The 20,811-nt window shown below is 38.8% G+C and overlaps 1 protein-coding gene and 1 long non-coding RNA gene across 5 annotated transcripts in view; one reads left to right on the forward strand and one right to left on the reverse strand.

Moving 5' to 3' along the window:
• Positions 1-20,811, reverse strand: part of COL9A1 (collagen type IX alpha 1 chain) — an 88,068-nt gene that overhangs the window by 22,143 nt on the left and 45,114 nt on the right. Inside the window, exons 21-33 of the mRNA XM_003986294.5 lie at positions 17,189-17,242; positions 15,527-15,580; positions 15,337-15,390; positions 15,148-15,201; positions 14,692-14,745; positions 13,652-13,696; positions 12,601-12,654; positions 12,442-12,495; positions 3,671-3,724; positions 2,975-3,046; positions 2,434-2,469; positions 1,463-1,507; positions 160-192 (exon numbers count right to left, since the gene is read on the reverse strand). Of these exons, the coding sequence (XP_003986343.1) occupies positions 160-192; positions 1,463-1,507; positions 2,434-2,469; positions 2,975-3,046; positions 3,671-3,724; positions 12,442-12,495; positions 12,601-12,654; positions 13,652-13,696; positions 14,692-14,745; positions 15,148-15,201; positions 15,337-15,390; positions 15,527-15,580; positions 17,189-17,242 (663 nt within the window). The remainder of the gene's footprint in view (positions 1-159; positions 193-1,462; positions 1,508-2,433; positions 2,470-2,974; positions 3,047-3,670; positions 3,725-12,441; positions 12,496-12,600; positions 12,655-13,651; positions 13,697-14,691; positions 14,746-15,147; positions 15,202-15,336; positions 15,391-15,526; positions 15,581-17,188; positions 17,243-20,811) is intronic.
• The window catches only part of LOC111560478, a 46,958-nt gene that overhangs the window by 17,911 nt on the left and 8,236 nt on the right, over positions 1-20,811 (forward strand). Inside the window, exon 4 of one of the 4 annotated variants that reach the window (XR_006597890.1) lies at positions 12,328-15,767. The exons of 2 other annotated variants lie outside the window; for them this stretch is intronic. This is a non-coding gene — a long non-coding RNA (uncharacterized LOC111560478). Of the gene's footprint in view, positions 1-5,732; positions 6,815-12,327; positions 15,768-20,811 lie in introns of those variants that run through there. One more of the 4 variants, XR_002742316.2, reaches the window with a different exon arrangement.

Below are 20,811 nucleotides of genomic sequence, written 5' to 3' on the forward strand. Positions count from 1 at the left end.
GAATCCATTACTCAAAGAATAAATTTAGACATTAATTTCCTTGAAAGTAAGTCCTTTAAGAATTGAATTTTATAGTGATTTCATAAAGCAGAGTATTGCATTTTCTGTAGTTTTATTGATATTTTTATTTTTTATACCATTATTGTTCACTGTACTTACAGATCCCTTTGGCCCAGGTAATCCTATATCTCCCTAAATCAATAAAAAAAATTATATTAGAACAATGCATTCACATTTGATAGTCTACTAAAAACATTTCAAAGGTTATTGTGCTGCTGAAATCTACAGAAAACTATGAACAGATGGACCCTGGCACTGCAGAAAAACATTAGATTCAAAATTTGGATTCTAGTACCAGTTCCACTACTTAACTTTGTGACCCTCTGTGAGCTTTATAACCTCCTAGCCTTTGGCTAACCTGTTAAATAACAGGGTTGAATCAGAGCTTTACAAGGCTCCAACTAGATCTAAAATGCTAGGTGTGAGAATTAAAACGTGTAAGTCAAAAGATATCAAACTAGCATGCTATTTCAAAACACAGTAGACATTTAAACCTGATGACTTCATTTTTGAAATTCTATCAGTGTTTTAAAACTTATCCCCAAAAGTCTATCAAACCAAATATGAATGGTTTTATGCTTAAAAAATAAAATTTGGAAATCTCCCACCCCTAATTCTAGATGTGAATTCAGCTCAAGTTTTAGCACATTAGTTCATCTCCACTACAAAACAGAATGACTTAAAACATCCTCTTAGCCCATAAAATGAAAAATTTTAACAGAAAATAAAATTAAAATAATCCTTTTTCAAATTTACTTAATAGAGAGCTTTGCCTAATTTAGATGCTACATTTATATTAGTTCTAAATCCTGATAATCTGAATAAAACATTACTAGAATTTTTTCCTGCACTAAGTGCTCTCTGGAACTATTTTATGAGAAATCTGTTACCACTCCAAAGGACCAAACGTAAGTTTTCACATTAGGTCATGTTAGATTGTGTCAAAACCATAGAGATGAGCCAGCAAATCTAGCAGTTCTTGCAATAAAGATAATTTTTTCTCATTCTTACTGCCTTCCTGGAGATTTAGCAGCAGCATCCTCTGGAGATGGAGGTCACGTCTTTGGAAGGTTTTAGACTACAGAGAATACCTACAGTCACACTTGTGAGCCACAGCTTTGTAACCCTAATAAAATTAATTTTGTTTCCATGATAGGCACGATTCACAGACTTTCTATAGTCCTATAGAATCACTTGGAATGTCTAGGTGTAGGTGTAGGTGTCTTGGGGTGTTTCCCCTGTGCTTTACTTGATCTTGGCTGCAGTCTTGGGAAGTCATTAGTTTATGTAAGAAACATTGTAGCCACTATAGAAGTCAGCAAGTGACAGCAAAGAAAAAATATGTTTCTAATACAATTAGAAATCAGTACAGCTCATCATTAACCAGAACAAAATGTCTTACAAGTTCACCCCTTTCTCCTGCTTCTCCTTCTTCACCAGAGGAACCCTAAAAATTAAGATTAAAAGTCACATTTTTGAATTCTTAGTCCCTTGCCTCAGTTTTAACCAGTCAACATGGATAAGCATTCCTAAGTGCCCACAGTGCCCCCTGGATCATGCAGAAATACAAAATGCTCCCAATGGCTTCTCAATCTGTCAGTGGCTAGTCTAAATCAGAAGAGAGCCTAGAGAAAAGATAGAAGGCGAGGTTGAGTTTCTTCTAAACTTAAGGATTAATGATTGTATCCAGCAATTTTAAAATTAGGTATTCCTTGGGGCACCTGGGTGGCTCAGTCGGTAAGTGTCTGACTCTTGGTTTCAGCTCAGGTCTTGTCTTGATCTCATGATTTCATGAGTTCAAGCCCCACATCGGGCTCTGTGCTGACAACATGGAGCCTGCCTGGGATTCTCTCTCCCTAGCTCTCTACCCCTCCCCCACACACTGTCTCTATCTCTCTCAATATAAATAAACTTTAAAAAATAAATTAGTAAATAAAATTAGGTATTCCTTGAAAAAAAGGCTTTCACTATAGAAAAAGGAACCCACAAAAAGGATTAATTATAGTTCATGTTCATAATTTATTTGTTAAAGTCTTGATACAGAAGAACTCAAAATATGATGATGTGGCTATAGTAGGCTCTATCAGTTACAAGTAAACCAATCCTGTGAATCAGAGCCAGGGACACTCTTTTCATAGGAAGGACAATGTGTGGTCTTGGAGGCAGAGCCATCATCAGCTCCAGCTTATTGAAGTAGTAGATAAGGTTACAGACAAAACTAAATTCTAGCTTTCACACACTATGAAGCACATTCAGCAAAACTGCCAGCCTCCATCTTTGTATTCACACCATAAACCAGCCAGTGCCCCCTGCTGGTGAGGTACATTAATATGCATTACTCACTGCATCTCATATTCTTCTGATTGGACCCACCTGTTCACCCTTTGGACCAGGTTCACCAACTGCTCCCTGTATTGAATAAAATATAACACTTTTTCAGTATTTTGAGATAATTCAACTACATAATTTCAAATGAACCAACTTCCCATATCAGGCTGGCAGACAAGGACACATATGAATGATGTGACAGATGAGGTCTTGCTCCTCTCCTCACAACCTAACAACAGTCAGGTGACACCTGGAGAAACTGACAGTTGTCCAAAAGCTGAAAACTTGGGGTGTTCTCTGTTCATGCCCACATAAACCTGACTGGTAGGAATGTAAATTTAAAACTAAACAGGAAGTATTATTACAACTGAAATTTTTACTTTTGTCAACTTTCATTTTTTCCTTCTGAGAAATTATTATGTTAGATTTCTTTTGCTTCTTGATCCCAACTCTCAGTAATTTAGGATGCCTTTCTTGATCACTGTCTATGATCATTGCTATAAAAATCTCCACTGCGCCAAACACACAGCTTGGTTTCTCATAGTAAAAATCAAAACATAAGGAACTTTTTGGAGGGCTGGCTTACCCTGTCACCTTTCATCCCAGGAAGTCCAGGGGGGCCAGGCAAGCCAGGAAGGCCAGGACTACCCAGAGAACCCTGAAAAACAAACACAGAATCTCCCAAATCAGTGCTACTGCAACACCGCAAGCATGCAAGGCAGACACAACCTCGGGTATGTTGACTCCTGTCTAAAATAAATGTGCTGTGGTTGGTATAGCTCTGCTCCTCAAATCTGCCTCTCTCCCACAGTCTAAGGAAGAAATAGGCGAGTCCCTCCACCCGCTCTGTCCCACCTCTGAGGTCCTCAGTTCCCGGGTTTGCGCCACCCCCCCCCAACAGTGGGCTCTTTCAGTGGAGCCCGTGCAATGGTAGTGCTTCTCTGGCTGTGTAAACAAGCCTACTCGGAGAAGTCAAAGGCAGCATTCACATACTTCTCTTCAATTTCAAGAACAACCAGAGGCCAAATGTAGCACTTCGTGTCTCTCCTCGTTTCAAAATGTATGCTACAATCCACACTGATTCAAACACCCTCTGGGGGTATCCTAGATATAATGTGAAATTCCACATTTACATTTTCACACATTCACAGCACAGTAGAAATCAAGCAAGGATGATTAAATCACTCTGTGCACATTGTTTTTCTCTCCTTGCTTATTTTTACAAGTTGACCATGTTTTGTATGAAGCGTATAAACTGCTGGAGACTGGAAATACTACTCACCAGTTTACCTGGTGGTCCTGGGGGTCCCACTGGTCCTATTTCACCTCTGCTGCCCTGGAAAAACACAAACATGACTGTCAACTGGACTGTTTGCCAGAACTCAAATGCTTAATTACTATGTCAATAAAATAACATTCTGCTTAGGTTTTTGTTTAAATATAAAAGTCATCAAAGTATTCTCCCCAAGTTCAACCTTGTTACATAAAATGCCCACAGCCTCCCCACTATTCATCCTTCAGTGAATGTGTTAACTGTTCCTTGTGATTACAAACCATTAGATAAAAATGATGTCTGATACAACCATGTGAAATGACAATTAGTAATTTTCAGCATCTAAGTCACACTATAACTTATATTACGGCTATTTGTGTATATGTTTTATCCTCTCATTTAGATTATTTGCCCTTGAGGTATAGGTATATTACTTTTGAATTCCGCAGAATGCCTAAACACAGAGTAAATTTCAGGTCTACGGTACATTTTAATGCACCGTCTGGTAAAAGATCTTGAACCGCAAAAGAGTGAAAAAAGAGAAACAGGACAGGGATGTTTATCTTTAAGTTACTAATGCAACTTCAAAAAGAGATAATAGAAATTTACAAAGTTTCTGACATACAAAATTCTTTGTTCTACACATTCTTGTTCTAAACATATCTTAAAAGATTAAATAAACTTTGGAAAGTACAATTTATAATGAAAATGCACCAAAAACAACATTTCATTTTCTGAGCCAACTTCAATTTTTTATTTGAAACTCTAAGCCTTTTGAGAAAAGGAGACATGAATTCTTCAATTTCTTTCCCCAAGAACCTCATACGGTTTTATGCAGTCTGATAAACGTTTATTTTGAACACATATTCAACTAAACTGAACACAAGGCTATTGGATAAATAATCACATTTCCTGGACGGTATAAATAAAAATGAAAGTAGTCTTTTGACTTCATTTTACTTTAAAATGACACAAAAACTTCGTATTAATTTTTGATATTTATATATTTTTTAATGTTTATTTATTTTTGAGAGAGAGAGAGTGCAAGCAGGGGAGGGGTGGGGGGGGGGCGCAGAGGATGACAGCAGAAAGCCACATTCAAGGCTCAAACTCACCAACCGGGAGATCATGACCTGAGCCAAAGTTGGATGCTTAACCAACTGAGCCACCCAGATGCCCCTTTGATATATATAAAGATTATCCTGATCTGGCCCATATACTATTCATTTATCTGTAATTTGAACTAAGTGTCAAGATCTATCATCATTCTGAATTTCCAGTTTTTTTTAAAGGATTAAGAAATGTTTGCTAAATTACAGGTCTCTAGCTTGGAGCTATAATTAAGTGGCAGTTGTTTCAAATGAATTACAGGTGATTTAAATGAAAAGCTCTTAAATACTTTATAAAAAATGTTTATATAAGCAGCTTGTCTAGTATATAAGTTTGTATGGTACATTAGCCCTTAACCCTTGTGAGCAGCTTAGAAGCCTGAGGCAGCGTCCTTTGAGGATGGGCACTGGAAAGATATAAGAAACCAGCCACTGTGATAGATTCTATCCATCTATAAATATAAATATAAGTATAAATATAAATATAAGTATAAATATAAATATAAATATAAATATAAATATAAATATAAATATAAAGACTGGATTCCATCCCGTTAATTTAGCCCAGCACTTGAAAGTTCAAGACAGATTTTCTTCAGTATGTCTGTTCTGCTGGCATTTTCAGTAATTTCTGAACTGCATCATGATTAAGATCCTAAATGTCATTGGGCTAACATGACTTTAATTCACAGAATAATTAATAGTCATCAGTGGGAAAACTAATTAATGATATCAGAAGAGGAAAGCAGTTCTTGACACAAACTCAAGTATTCACTTCTAAATAAGTGAACCATTATGCCAAAATAAAGATGATTGATGTACTTTTTTTCTCTTTCACAAACCAAAGGGCTAAGTTAAAATAGAGGATTGTATAACTTTTCATTTCTTTCTTGTAGGGATTATTTTTCCAGTCAAAGACAAAGATTTTTCTCTGCTGGTATCTTATTTTTTCTGTCTTTCAGGAGCTCTTATTAGTCAATTCGTAAGTGTTTTCCAGCTGCTGGCAGGACCTTGGCAACCCATATGAATGGCTCAGAACCCCAGTGTAGACGGTCTGTTCTGCTGAACTTCTACACCCACGAGCCCAGCACACCCAGAGGACTAGAGTAGGACTAGAGGATCAGTAAAATTACAAGCATTTTTCAGCATGTGTTACTCATTTTTATTTCTCTTCCACCCTTTAAATTCTTGGCCATATTATTTTATTTTTTTCAGAGATTAATTTTATTTATTTTATTTTGAGAGAAAGAGAGCATGAACACTTTACTGAGCCACACAGGTTCTTGGCCATTTGAAACATAGGTATTTCTATAGAAATCATCTCAAGTTTGACAAAGGTGATGTTTATTTTCACAACAATGACCAAGCAGTTACAAATAGAGTGTTAGGACAAGATTTTCTGATGGCCATTCTTAGGATTTCTATGTATTCTAAAAACATTTTCTAAGTTCTAGAATTTCACCTGTGAGTAAGATGAACATGAGTAATCAAGATATAAATAGTAATCTTTAAAAACATAGATTAAACACATGTTGTAGGGAGCAATTAACCATGACCTTGGAACCACAGGTGTGCTAAATACATGTAAACCTCCTGTTTTTCAAAAGCTGTGGTGATTACCATATTCTTAGATGAGGTCAAGGGAGACTGGTAGGAATATGGCTTTTCTGCTCAGTGGCTAATATTTACAAACCCTGTGACAACAAGAGTTCTGATTTGTAACAAAAAAAAATTGTAAGGGACCAGAAAAAAAGGCAGAACCCTACCATTAAAAAAAAATGAGGAACATTAAAAGGCTTTATTTTTCTCTTGGATGCTCAGTGCCACCATATATATCTCCAATATGTTCAGACACATCTGCCAACTCCTCCCTATTTAAGAAGCCAATCAATGCTTTAAAAAAGATGCAGACCCTCTACCAGTGATTCCCAACTATGGCTGTGCATTAGAATCCCCCAAAGAATGTTTTAGAAATATAGTTCCCTTGGGGTGCCTGGGTGGCTTAGTCGGTTGAGTGTCTGACTCTTGATTTCGGCTCAGTTCATGATCTAACAATTCATGGGATTGAGCCCTGCATCAGGCTCTGCACTGATAGCATAGAGCCTGCTTGGGATTCTCTCTCTCCCTCTCTCTGTCTCTCTGTCTGTCTCTCTCTCTCTCTCTCCATCTCTCTCCATCACTCTCTGCCCCTCCCCCATGCTCACATACACGCTCTCTCTCTTTCTCTCTTAAACTAAATAAACACTAAAAGAACTATATTTCACCAGACATCTTCCACCACTCCATCTCCCTGCTCCTCCTTCTGCTTCCCTCCTCCTTGTTCCCATATATTCTTATTTTGTAGCTCTGAGGTAAGACCCAGGAATCTGTGTGGATTCATGTCATATTTGTTTGTCTTCACCAGCTTTATGTAAACTTTTGTTAAATGCTCATTATGAAAATTCCATAAACACCAAAATTTTAAATTTGCTAAATATGCCTTGGACCATTAGAATCTGGCAAGCTAACTTCAAATGAAAACTATCCTGCAGAGCCTTGACTAGAGCTGGCAAGGTACTGGAGATGAGGCCACAGGCACTGAGCCCCACTGCCAGGTCCTGGCCCCGCTGTGCATCAGCCAACTCCAGGCCCGTAACTTCACCTCTCGGTGCCTCGGTTTCCTTACCTATGAAGTGGGGATAAAAGCGGTACCTATCTCATAGGGTTTTTGAGAGGATTGAATAGATACATAAAGCACTTAGAACAGTGTCTGGCTCATAGTAAGCACTGTAAACATTAGTTACTGTTTTTATCCAAGATTTTACCCAAGGCCTAAAGAAATCAGTCAAAATTATGTTTTTTAATCAAATGTTTAATTAAATTGTTCTTTGCGTTTCAAATCTCCCATTTCTTTGAGTGTAAAAATTGCTCTTGGAAAAAAAAAAGTCTGCAATCTTCGTTTCTCTAGTTTCTATCAAGACCATTAACCACCGAGAAGGCGCCTTCTTTATAAATAAATACTGGGAGCTGTTTTGTAAAACTAATTTCAATAAATACAGACAAATTATTCTACTTGGAACTCTCCCTTTTAAAATAGAGCTACGAGACTTTTAAAATATCATGGAAAAATCTATTTCATTATACTGATGTTATCATACTTATTTTGCAAAAAAAAAAATTTTGGATTTTATTCCATTGTCCCCTAGATTGTGATGGTGGTTGCATTTGCCTGATTACCGAAAATGCTAACTAGATGAAGAATGAACATTATTCTTAGTACTATGCTAATTTTGGAAGTGAGAAATTATAAATCATTATACTTAGTCTGGAGTATATACTTAAGTGCCTCTCTCTGGGAAAAAGGATGCTGATTAACCCAGAAGATCAATTATGATTTCTACAGATTGTTGCTTTTACAAAACCATTTTCATATTAATATTAGAAGATGATATTAGTCCTAGTGCAATGGTAATTTTTAGGTTTGCCACAAATATATTTTAAAAATCTATTCAATTTTACAGCATTGTATAGTTTTATTTCTCTCTGGTGTAGGTTTAAATATTCTTGCACACATGGAGGCAGATCAAAATCTATAACCACCACAGCTGCTTCACAAATTATTGACAGGGATAATATTCCATGGCCTGGGTGGCACAGGAAGGCAGTTTCGACCATTCGACAACACACCATATGGGGACCTCTGTGCCCAGAGCTGTTGACGATAGGTCGGGGTAGAACTTCAAGAGAAATGAGAGAGGCTTCTGTACTCCAGGAGTGTATAATCTTCAGAAAACTGGAAGCAGATCAGCATGGCGCTCGCTCATCCCAGTCAGAATCATGACAGCAGAGCAAACACAACTCTCAACCAAAGCCCTGGCAAGTTCTGGGAAGCCTGAAAGACGGAAATGGACCAGGAGCCACTGGATCCGAGGCCCCAGCCATAAGCCTGCTGTAAACCAGGAGTCACCCAGATCCAAGTGAAAAGCAGTAGAGGTGACTCAGAAAGCCAGAAGCACGATCCAAGTGGTAAAGATATGTGCTCATATGTCATCACTGGCGGTGACAAAAAAAACCTCCCATATATCTTGCTGTGGCATTGGCTAAAGCTGTTAGAACAATGGTTTGGAAAGGGGAACACCACTTAATTTCAAAGACATGCTCCAATTAGCCTGGTCCATTAGTAGGACACATTAGAAATAGGTTTTCATTCCTTCTACTCAGCTTTTCAATTTGACATTTTCAGGAAAAACTGCTAAAACTTGTGAGGAATAGTTGAAAATGTGTGAACCTTTATGAAACTAAATTTAATGATGTAAAATGAAAGAATAAACGTATCCTTCACTAAGTGGATTTGATGTTAAAACTCTGCTCCAGAACTCTAATACTTAGAACCTCTCGTGACACTTTTCTATAAAATTTATAGTAGGTGAGAAGTCAGTTATTACCAACATAAGCAGCATAGCAAGATTTATTATACCTCCAATTCAGTTCATTTTAAGAAATATTTATTAAGCACCACCTTGCAACAGGCCCTGAGTAAAGAGATGTAGGGACCACAAAGGCGGATCACAGGTGTCCCTGCATCCCTGCTGTTTCCACAGCAAGGGGCAAAAAGGGAGGCACACCATAAGAGACTCTTAAATGCAGAGAACAAACTGAGGGTTGCTGGAAGGCAGGTGGGTGGGGGAGGGCAAAATAGGTGATGGGTATTAGGGAGGACACTTGTTGGGATGAGCACTGGGTTCATATGTAAGTGATGAATCACTAAATTCTATTCCTGAAACCATTATTACACTATATGTTAACTAACTTGGATTTAAATAAAATCTAAAACAATAAATAAAATTAATTAATTTTAAAAAGTTTTCAGGGGCCCAGGGTTGTAGGGTTCAGAATAAGGAGAGAGCACTTCTATCTGGAGGATGGGACATAATCAGAGATGGTTTCATTGTAGAATTAACATTTTAATCACATCTAAGAAGACACATGGGACATTGAGAAGAAAGCCATCTAAGTGCAGAGCATAAGAAAAGAAAGGCAGGCTGAGAAGTACAGAGACTATTTGGAAATTAGCATGGAGTCCAGCTTGACTTGAACACAGGCTGGCTCTGAGCAAGGCAGAAGTGGAACATAAAACTAGAGGGTAAACCAACAGCTTAAGATTTGGTACTTTCTTTAATTGCCAGTGGAGATCCATGGAAGATTTGTAAATAAAGAAGAGAAGTGATGACAGAAGGCATACTTCAAAAAGACCAGGATGGCAGTCTGCACAGCTGGGGTCACAGCCAGTCCCCAGGCCTCTGAAATGGTGCCTGATACTTTTGTGTGTCACCATGGCCATGGGAACACTACTGGAGTTCTAGGGTAAGGTCCTGGGGAACACAGAATTATCCCAACCAAGATGCCAGGAGTACCTTGTTGGGAAACACTGGTAGAGGAAGGATAGACAAGCTGGGGAGGCAAATCAGGAGACAACGGATAATCCAAGCAGCAGCTAATGATCTGAGCCAGGACAGTGGAAGTCGACTTAGAAAAGAAGAGTCAAATGTAAGAGACCTTCACAAGGAGGTGGTAGAATCAGCGGGTCCTACTAGAGATAGGAATCATGACCGAAGAAAAACACCAAAGCTTTGAGCTGCAATGAGAACCTAGACATTTACAGAAACGCAAAAATCAAAACCTGAATCAGGTTGAAACATAGGCAGAACAGATATAGGCATAACAGATCTGCCTGCCCTCACATAAAAGAAGTAAACACTCCCACCCCATCTCCTTCCGCAGTTCTGCCTCTGGTTCTCGATATATCCCATGGCACTTAACTGATGATGGGCCAAGCCCTCTCTGCTGTGTCACATTTTGTGCTTCGGTGTGTGGTCCTCACACACAGCATGTGCTCCTTCACCTTTACTGTTTTCTGCTCTACAAAGTGAACACTAGACTTAATAGCCAACATTCTCAAAGTTTCAGTGCCCCTTTCCCACACTGTTAAATCTTTCTGGACCAGTCACGGAGAATCTTCGTTGTTTTAGGAATGTGATCTAGCTACAAACTCATTGCTTTGGCAGTCAACTTAAGGAAAGTATTTTAATTAGAAATTTGCAGGCTTCAAGCAAGAGAGAAGAAAAGGATAAGTGAGCAGCGAGGGAGCAAGGAGCATAATGAGGGGCAATAGCTAGTTTCTTTGGCTGCAGAGAAACTTTGGGAAACCACCTGGTAGAGGTCAGTTGACAAACATCCATGAGAATTGGAAAAATTCCTCTCTCGTGTCACAAGACACCTGGAATATTTCATTTCCCTCAAACATGAAAATCCTCATTCAGCATGCTCATGAAATGCTTTAAAAGAAGTAACAACAGGGGCGCCTGGGTGGCGCAGTCGGTTAAGCGTCCGACTTCAGCCAGGTCACGATCTCACGGTCCGGGAGTTTGAGCCCCGCGTCAGGCTCTGGGCTGATGGCTCAGAGCCTGGAGCCTGTTTCTGATTCTATGTCTCCCTCTCTCTCTGCCCCTCCCCCATTTATGCTCTGTCTCTCTCTGTCCCAAAAATAAATAAAAACGTTGAAAAAAAATTTAAAAAAAAATAAATAAAAGAAGTAACAACAATATTTAGAAATAATTCTGTGTTCTCACTTGGAATTCTTTTTGATACTCAGCAGATTTTGAAAACAAGAACTTTATACTGAAGGCCAGAGAGAATTTTTTAAAGTTCACATTAACGTTTAATTTCCTAATCAGTTTCTCTCTAAGGGTTAAAGGGAAAATCTACGTTGCTATATTTGATGCAAAATAGGCACATTTACAAACTCACACTAAAAAATGTCTGGCAGTTTCTCAAAAACCTAAACATAGTTCTCACATGACCTAGAAATTCTACTTCTAGGTATTGTACTCAAGAGAAATAAAAACATGTGACCACACAAAAACTCATAGAAAAATTTTCATAGTAGCATCATTCATAATGGCCAAAAAGCAGAAATAACCCAAATGTCCATCAGTGGATGAAAGAATGAATGAAATTTGGTATATCCATGCAACTGAAATTATTCACCAATAAAAAGGAACGAAGTACGGATACATGCTACAGCATAGCTAAGACTTGAAACATGTTGAAAGAAGCCAATCACTGAAAAACCCACATAATTGTATGATACCATTTATATGATATTTTCAGAACAGGTAAATCTACAGAGACAGAAAGTGGATTCGTGGTTGAGTAGGGCTGAGAAGATTGGGAGGAAGTGTTGAGTGACTGCAAGTGGACACAGAGTTTCTTTTTTGGATGATGAAAATGTTGAAAATGGACTGTGGTAATGGTTGCATAATTCCACAGATATGCTAAAAATCAATAAATTGTATACTTTAAATGGGTGGATTATATAGTACATGAATTATGTCTCAGTACCATTGTTCTTTAACCACACTAAAATATTTCCCTCAACATGAGATGAGAGCAAAAAGGGTCATCATGCTTTTTAAACATATTTTAAACATTTTTAAAGTTTTATTTCCACTTTCTGAATTTAAAAAAAGCATGTGTATACATGAATAGCATTCCCATTCCATTGTCTCTCTCGGCTAGGACATGCTCAAACACCAGAAGGCATTCATGGATAAATGAACAAATGATTGCAAGAACACCCAGCAAAACCCTGAGAAGGCACCTTGGAAGGTTCTACAGAAAAGGAGTACTCACAGGAAGCCCTCGGGGTCCTCGGGGTCCCACTTCTCCTGGAGGCCCCTGTTGGCCCTATTATGAGGAAGGCAAGGAAAGAAAAAGTTAACACTCCCTAATTCTTTGCTCACTGATTGCAACAGGTTATAATATAAGGAAAGGTAACTCATGGCATCTTACCGGTTTGCCTGAATTCCCCAATTGACCAGGCTTCCCTGGAGCACCTGTGTTACCCTAAAGGTAAAGAGCAACATTCAGGGTAATTCAGACAGCAAGTAAGCATATCATCAACCTGTCTAGGCCAGACCAGGCATTTCTGACACCTAAATAGCATTAATTTCCGAATTTCACATTGAGAATTTGGGAAGATGTAGAATCTCTTTCTTAGTGGATACATTAAAAAGTTTTTCAGATTCAGGATAATGTTCTGTTATTCCCACAAGTATAGTAAAGGTGTCAAAAAGTCCAAAAGTGAAGGTCAAATGTCAAAAAAATGAAGGTCATTAGCCAGACAAGAATATGAGAAAAGTTTTCTTTCTTCACAATATTAATTATATGTGTCTTTCCTTTACCACTTCTGTCTCCAATACCTTTCTTTGAGCCCTTTTACCTGACACTGACACTATTAAAATTAAAAAGAATCCTGTGAACATGAGGAGTAAAAGGATGTGCTGTTGAGAAAAACCCTGCCAGCAAGCTTCAGGGAAAGCACATGTCTGGGATGTCATCTGCACCATCAGTCTCTCACAGTCTACTTATTAGGGAACATCTCTGCTCTTTAAAGATGCTGTGGACCCCTATAATTAGAGAGCTGTAGCCATATAACCTGGTAATGACCAAATTCTACATTATTCACATTTTATCTATTTTATTCAAAGCTATGTCTTCTCCCTTTAATTTTTCTTTCACCTGTTGTTTTTAATTGTCATATAATTTCTATGGCTTAATAACAATTTCCTTATTTTAAGTGGTAAAGAACAGTAACACTTTCTCTGTTTTCTACTGGCAAAGGATGACACTTTCAGGAAGGAAGTCTAATCAGCAACACTTTGTCAAAGTTCTGTTTGCAGCTAGGAAAGAGAATAGCATTTGAAGCCATAAAGCCTTTTTCATTCCTCCTTCGAGTCAAAAATAAGTCAGGCTGGAAATACTAAAAATGATAAATAAAACACACTAACGAAAGAATAAAGAAATAGAGAAAAGTACTAATTAAAAAGGTTTAATCTTTTACCTTTTCACCAGCAACACCCTTTGCTCCAGGGATCCCAGGTACACCCTGAAAGAGCGCATACAGAACACGGGTTGAATCACTTCACCTGAGAATCTGCAGGTGCCGTGCTCACTTCATGCCGAGGGGCCAAGGGGATCGTGACAGCAGCAAAGCTTTAATGTGAGGGAGCTTCTCCCTAGTTCCCAAATTCTGAACAGTTTAGAAGGAATTGCTTCACTGTATCTGGCTTGTTGAGTCTGAACGCCCTTAGGCAAATCCTGCCTCTAAACTAAAGTTATTTTTCAAGCATGAATTTCCAAATTATAATTCAGTACTATTTTCAGGTCAATGGGAGCTTCTACTACCAGCATGATTTGAGGTACAGAATAACAAAACAAGGACCTACCTACTGAATCGCTAACGCTTAAGTAGGAAAAAAAATGGCAGGAGAATGCTGGCTCTCACTAAAATTTGGTACTATTGGGAGTCCTAATGTTCTCTCACTGGTTATTTTGAAATGTCAGACAGATATCATAATAAATTGTGGCCAGTCCTCAAATCACCAAGTATCCCTTTGTAACCTTGAAACATGTGTCTCCAAGAATACATCTGGATAATCCACATTAGCCTCCAGCCACACTAATGCAGGGAAACACCAATCTGAATAATTCAAAATACCACACATCAAAAAAAAAATGGTATCTTATATCTCACATTGTCCTATGAACATACTCTCAACCCTCTTATGGCTCAACTCTGCTAACAAGAACTTCAGAACTGGTTAAAAGTAGGAGGAAGTATATGACCCTGGCCCATAGCTCAGGGTTAGTGAAATAAGACAAATTGAGTGAACTAAAGATAGAAGATAAAATTAAAGCTTAGTATAGTTATTAGAGAAATAGCTAGTTATTCAGAAAAAAGTAGAAAATGTAAAACTGTAAAAATATAAAATTAAAGTATCATATATGTTCCCCAGAACTTATCAAATTATTTCTCCCTAAAATTCATATTTTCAAAATATGTATCCAAACCAATAAACATTTAAAGACTCAAATACTTACAGGTAACCCTTGCAATCCTGCATCACCAGGAGGCCCAGGTTTCCCTGGTTCACCCTGAAAAAAGAAGTTTGTATGCATCACTGGACTTGTATGAACTGCTTAATTTCTTTCAAGAAAGGAAAGGACACAGACCTTCTAAGTAGAAGGATAATCTCTACATCTGACCTTACATGCACTTTTATAATATGATCCAGTTCAGGGAGGGGGGAGGAGGACGATGGACTTAGGACATAAATTTAATCAAAATACACAGTTTCTTTCAGCGACTTTCATTAACAGGGCAATTTTACTGAGTTCCTAAAACCAAGTAAAGAAACATACTATTCTAATAGTATTTTCAGTTGACACTTGATTTAAAAATTAAAAGGAGGAGAAAAGCCAAAGCCAGCTAAATACATTTCCCAGTAATGTAGTAATGGAAATGCTGTGCTTGGTTGGCCAGGGCCACACAGCTACCTTTGTTCCAGGCATTCCAGGTATCCCATCACGGCCATCCACACCTGGCAAGCCCTGCAGACACACAAAGAAACAGACTGTCTCTCAGAAATAGTCACAGCCTTCTTCCCTTCATTATTTTCTAAAGTTTTATTACAAGTTAATAATCACTTTGAAAAATGTGCTTGATAACTGTGGCTCAGGACATACCGTGTCTCCTTTGGACCCAGGGACACCAGGAATTCCTCTAGAACCTTGAGGTCCCTGCAGGGCAGAAAGGCAAGGATAGACAAGACATGCTCATTTATCACAATACTTAGGACACATCAAAGAGGTAAGCAGAATCAGAGGACACCAAAAAGCACCATGTTTACAGTGATTAACACTAATTTGAACTCACTCTATCTCCCTTGGGACCTGTTTCTCCTGGAGGTCCTCGCTGTCCTTGATCACCCTGTATGAAAATAAAACGTTGTTAATACAAGCAGAAGTCACTTATTGATAGACTTTTGAAATTATAAAACTCCATCCATATTACCTTACTACTGCTCTTTCAACCTTTGCTCTGACTTGGATGCCTAGCTCAAGAAATCTTTTTTATTTTTTATAATTTTTTTAATGTCTATTTGAGAAAGAGACAGTGTGAGCCAGGGAGGGATGGGGGTGGAGCGGGGGATACAGAGTCTAAAACAGGCTCCAGGCTCTGAGCTGTCAGCACACAGCCTGATGCGAGGTTCAAACTCATGTACCATGAGATCATGACCTGAGCCGAAGTCGGACACTTAACCAACTGAGCCACTCAGGCGCCCCTCGAGAAATCTTTTTATAAAATTACATTGTCTTAAAATTTTATATTGCCATGGGGATAACTGAGACTTACGTGTCTTTTGATTTCATTTTAAATGCATAAAGCTTCTGTGTTCTTTGGATGTATAGGTATAATAAAATTAAGATCCATGCTGCAGATAACCTTGACATCAGTAACTATGTCTACATATCAGCTAAATGCATTGACTATCTTGCTGAGTTGAGGTTTGGATCAGTTGCCAATCTTGTCTCCATATTATTTCATTCTCCAGGCAATGATAGGGGTTCCTGTCAAAATTATCTGGCTAATGTTGATTTATGGTATAGGCAGTAATAGAGGATGTGTCTTCCTAAAATACAGCTTTTGTTGAATTGCATAACCATTCTACAATCTCAAATGGCTTCCTATTGCTACTATATCAGTTCAAACTGCTAAGATTGGCATTAAAAGCACTCCATAATATGATCCTACTTCATCTATTCAATTTCATCTTCTCAGTAGAAACTTCCAATGCCAGACAGTAACAGCCCCTATGACAACACATACCCCCATCACCACCAACAGTGTTCTTTCTCACCTGTACTCTGCTGCCCATCCCCCCCAGAATGGCTTTCCAGGTCAACCTGCCTCTAAGATCCTCTTGCATGGATTACCTCCACCACATATTCTAGTGCTTGATCTTATAATGTACAACATAGTTACATTCTGTCTTTCCCACTGGGCCATAGGAGTTTGATAGTTGGAGATTCTATTTTAATTATACCTTCTCTACTTTTTCTGTGATCAAAGTGGTTATTAATAGACGGCTTTGTATTTATTTCTAGAAAAGGTGTGAGGCAGCCCATAATAATGACACATGTGCATGTGACAGTCAAAATATAGAATAATGAGGTCAGAAATCATAGAAAAGGAAAAGAATTATCCAAGCAACTGAAATATAGTAACAGATGGTTACTGTGACTCTAAGCATCCTGGCAACCAAAACAAAAGGAAAACACAACAAATGTAAAAACTCAACATTTTGACTTCACCTATAAGAAAAACAAAAATCCATACCAAGTCAAAAGAACATTCTCTTTGTCCAAGAAAGTGATGCTCATCATGATTAAAATTTGTTTAAATAAATATAAAAACTATTCCCCATTTTACTACTTTAATTATTCACATGTGGAAGACATGCGTGCACATGCACACACACACAGAGCATTGCTAAAGAATCTGTCCTTGGGTCTTGTAAAAAGGAAAACTACTTACAGGTGCACCAGGGAGACCTTGAGGCCCAGGTTCTCCATCTAAGCCCCGAGCACCCTACAAAAAAAAAAAAAGACAAAGAAATGAAATTAAGATCAGCCATTTAAATGTTTATTTATTTATTTTGAGATAGAGAGAGAGAGAGAGAGAGAGAGCAGGGGGAGAGAGAGAATCCCAAGTAGGCTCCACACTGTCAACGCAGGGCTCAATCCCACTAACTATGAGATCATGACCTGAGCTGAAAATCAAGTCAGACACTTAGCGGACTGAGCCACCCAGGCACCTCAAGATTACTCATTTATGTTAAAGGGCACATCAGTCTTTCTACAGAACTTCAATAGCCAGATAAAAAAGGAGGTTTTGTGTTTGCAACATATACTGTATTCATCAGTGAACTCCAGGGATTTTTTTTTTATGTTTATTTATTTTTGAGAGAGAGACAGAAACAGAGTGCCAGCAGGGAGGGGCAGAGAGAGAGGGTGACAGAGAATCCAAAGCAGGCTCCAGGCTCTGAGTTGCCAGCACAGAGCCCAATGCAGGGCTTGAAGCCACAGACTGTGAGATCATGACCTTGCGTGACTGCTTAATCAACTGAGCCACCCAGGCACCCGTGGTGAGTGTTTAATCAGACACCTCAGATATGAAAACACTTAGTTTTCATCTTCTCATCCCACCCAAAGTACTTATGGCCAGTCTTTGATACCACTCTGGATATTTTAAGTTAACACTGTATCCATTCTTGATTGATGACATGAACTGAAAACACTGGTACCTGTTTAGAGAACTTGACAAACCTATTGAAGAGGTTTGGTACTCACCCTGCAGGCCTCTCAGGATTCTGATGGGAATTTGTTAGCGGTGAAGACCGAGGAGCCACCCAAAGAATAGTTGGCATGGACTCTGCTGCTGCTGCAGCTGTGGGTGGGATTCTGTGACACTGGATTTCCACCAAGATCCAGAATCAGAAGTCCAGCCATGCAGTTTCGAAGAACGAATTGTAATAAGGATTTGAGTATGCCCTCTTCCATCCTGGATGGGCATTAGGTTCAGTTTATATGAAATAATTCATTTACTTCCTTCACAACAAACACCCTACCAAGTGATGGTGGCATAAAAAATACACAGCTTTAGAAATGTAATTGTCTTGAAATCAATTCCGACTTGGTTATATTGTACATGTCACCTTCTTATTTAATTATAAGAATCAAAGTGTGATTTTAAAACAAAAAAGGGGGGCGGTTAGTGCTTTCTGCATAGGCTACATGATAAAATACAACCCTCTTTAAATCTTTGTAAAGATTTAAATCATCTGCTAAGTGAATGAGGAGGCAGAAGGGCCACTGGAGTCCACAGGCCATCTCCTAATGAAAAGGGTTGAGGTAAGGAGATGATAAAATAAATAGAAAACAGTCCAAAGAGTATTAGATGGATGCCAGCCCAAGAAAACCAGGTGGACAGCATCTGTAGTAAGAATTAAGAATCAGAAAACCTTTGATAGAAGGTTCAGAAAAGAGAGAATCAAATAAAGGACACAACTGAAGCAGAGGCACCACAGAGCCTTGAAATTCTTTGATCCCTAAAAACTAGAACAGAGCAGAAAGCAGTCTACGTTCACCAGGGAAGGAGAGATGTGGAAGACCCGAAAAAGACCTTGAATTCATCATTCACCCTGCGTGGTGAGAGCGGAGCCCGGCCTTTGCATTATAGAAATGGCTGTGATGCACTCACTCTCTCTCTTATTGCTGTTCAGCACAAGCTGAGACCCAAAATGCTGTTACTAGGCAACCACGCCAGGGGTCTGAGTTCATGAGAAGAGCTTGCTTTTTTTTTTTTTTTTTTTTTTATGGAAAGCAATTTGACAGAACTCAGAGGAAATAAGAAATTTTGAAAAATGCCAAGTAAAAAACATGCCTCAAATAAAGAGCATCTCAAGAACAGTAATTGGTTTCAAAGTGTGGGGTCACATATTTTAGATGATTTAAACCCAGAAAAAGCGAAGGCCTAGGTATCAGCAACTTCAAAACAAATGGGATGTATTACTTAATAACAGAAGAGATACACACAGAATGTTACTTAAGGTAACATGAATATAGAAATATGAAATATGTTTTTTTTTAATTTTTTTTTCAACGTTTATTTATTTTTGGGACAGAGAGAGACAGAGCATGAACGGGGGAGGGGCAGAAAGAGAGGGAGACACAGAACTGGAAACAGGCTCCAGGCTCTGAGCCATCAGCCCAGAGCCCGACGTGGGGCTCGAACTCACGGACCGCGAGATCGTGACCTGGCTGAAGTCGGACGCTTAACCGACTGCGCCACCCAGGCGCCCCTGAAATATGTTTTTTAAAATACAGTGTTTTTAGAAAAGAAATATTCTAGAGGAAATGGAAGAGTAAAACAGGCAGAATGAGAATACCCAAAAGGGACAGCAAGGCTGAAAAAAAAAGAGTCACAAAATAATTCCTTCAATTTCCAAGAATATGCATTTCTTTTAAAAAATTTAGTTTTATTTTTTTGAGCACCTACAATGTGCAAGTTAGTCCCACTTAGCGGTTAATAAAAGTCCTGTGCTTCTTCTGTGTGAAATGACACAAATTAGCTCTAGAGGTTCTAAAGAGAAAGAGGTGAGGGTCAGAAGTGGTGGCAGGCAAAGTGCTTTTCTTTTTCCAAGCCCACAAAGTGGCTTTTCTAACATACTCTGTAAGTAGTAACCATTTTCTGAAAATCTGATAGAGAAGGTAGACACACCCCTACACACACTCACATACACACACAGTGAGAAAGACATTTCTGGACACAGCATGAATGTTCAAGTTTCCATTGTTTTCATTCACGATACTCAGCCAAGCCCTCCCTAGCCCCATCCTCCACCAGTAGGAGCATGTCTTCCAGGTAGGTCTGGCATCCCTCTGATGTCACCATCTCCTCCCTGAGCCCTCCCAGTTCCCTGATCAAGAATAACCACTCCTTCATCTTCACTCCCTCAAACCACTTGCCCTCAAATTTATGGGTCTCTTGTATACATTGTAGTATTTGAAGTCCTTATTGTTGAATCTCCCCAGCATCTCGCAGTGTCTTGCTATGGAAATGGTAGGAGAATCTGGTCTTTGCAACTGGGCTAAGGACAGATTCGAAAACTCCAGCCACAAGTATAGGATTCCTGTTGAAGGCAGAGCTCAGCAATCCACCTAGCAGAGAGCCACAGATGGCCCCAGTGTCCTTAGGGATATCCTGCCTTCTCTTACCTCTCCCTTCCTTCCATTCCTTCCTTGTCTTTGCTTTGATTTCCAGGTATTGTGTCAGTGCTATCAGTATTAACTATTGATAATGATAAAGAGATAAAATGTAACAGCCCTGCTTACTTCTATTTACTCGAGATAATTTAAAATATATAATACATAAGTATCATATGTACTACTCTTTTCTATCATCTATGTTTATAACAGAAATGTGAAAACCTAACTAAACATCCACAAAGCAAATAAAAAATAAAAAATGATGTTGCTTGGGCGCCTGGGTGGCTCAGTCGGTCAAGCGTCAGACTTCAGCTCAGGTCATGACCTTGTGGTTTGAGGGTTCGAGCCCTGCATCAGGCTCTGTACTGACAGCTCAGAGCCTGGAGCCTG

This window comes from Felis catus, chromosome B2, assembly GCF_018350175.1.
Source record: "Felis catus isolate Fca126 chromosome B2, F.catus_Fca126_mat1.0, whole genome shotgun sequence".
NCBI lineage: Eukaryota > Metazoa > Chordata > Mammalia > Carnivora > Felidae > Felis > Felis catus.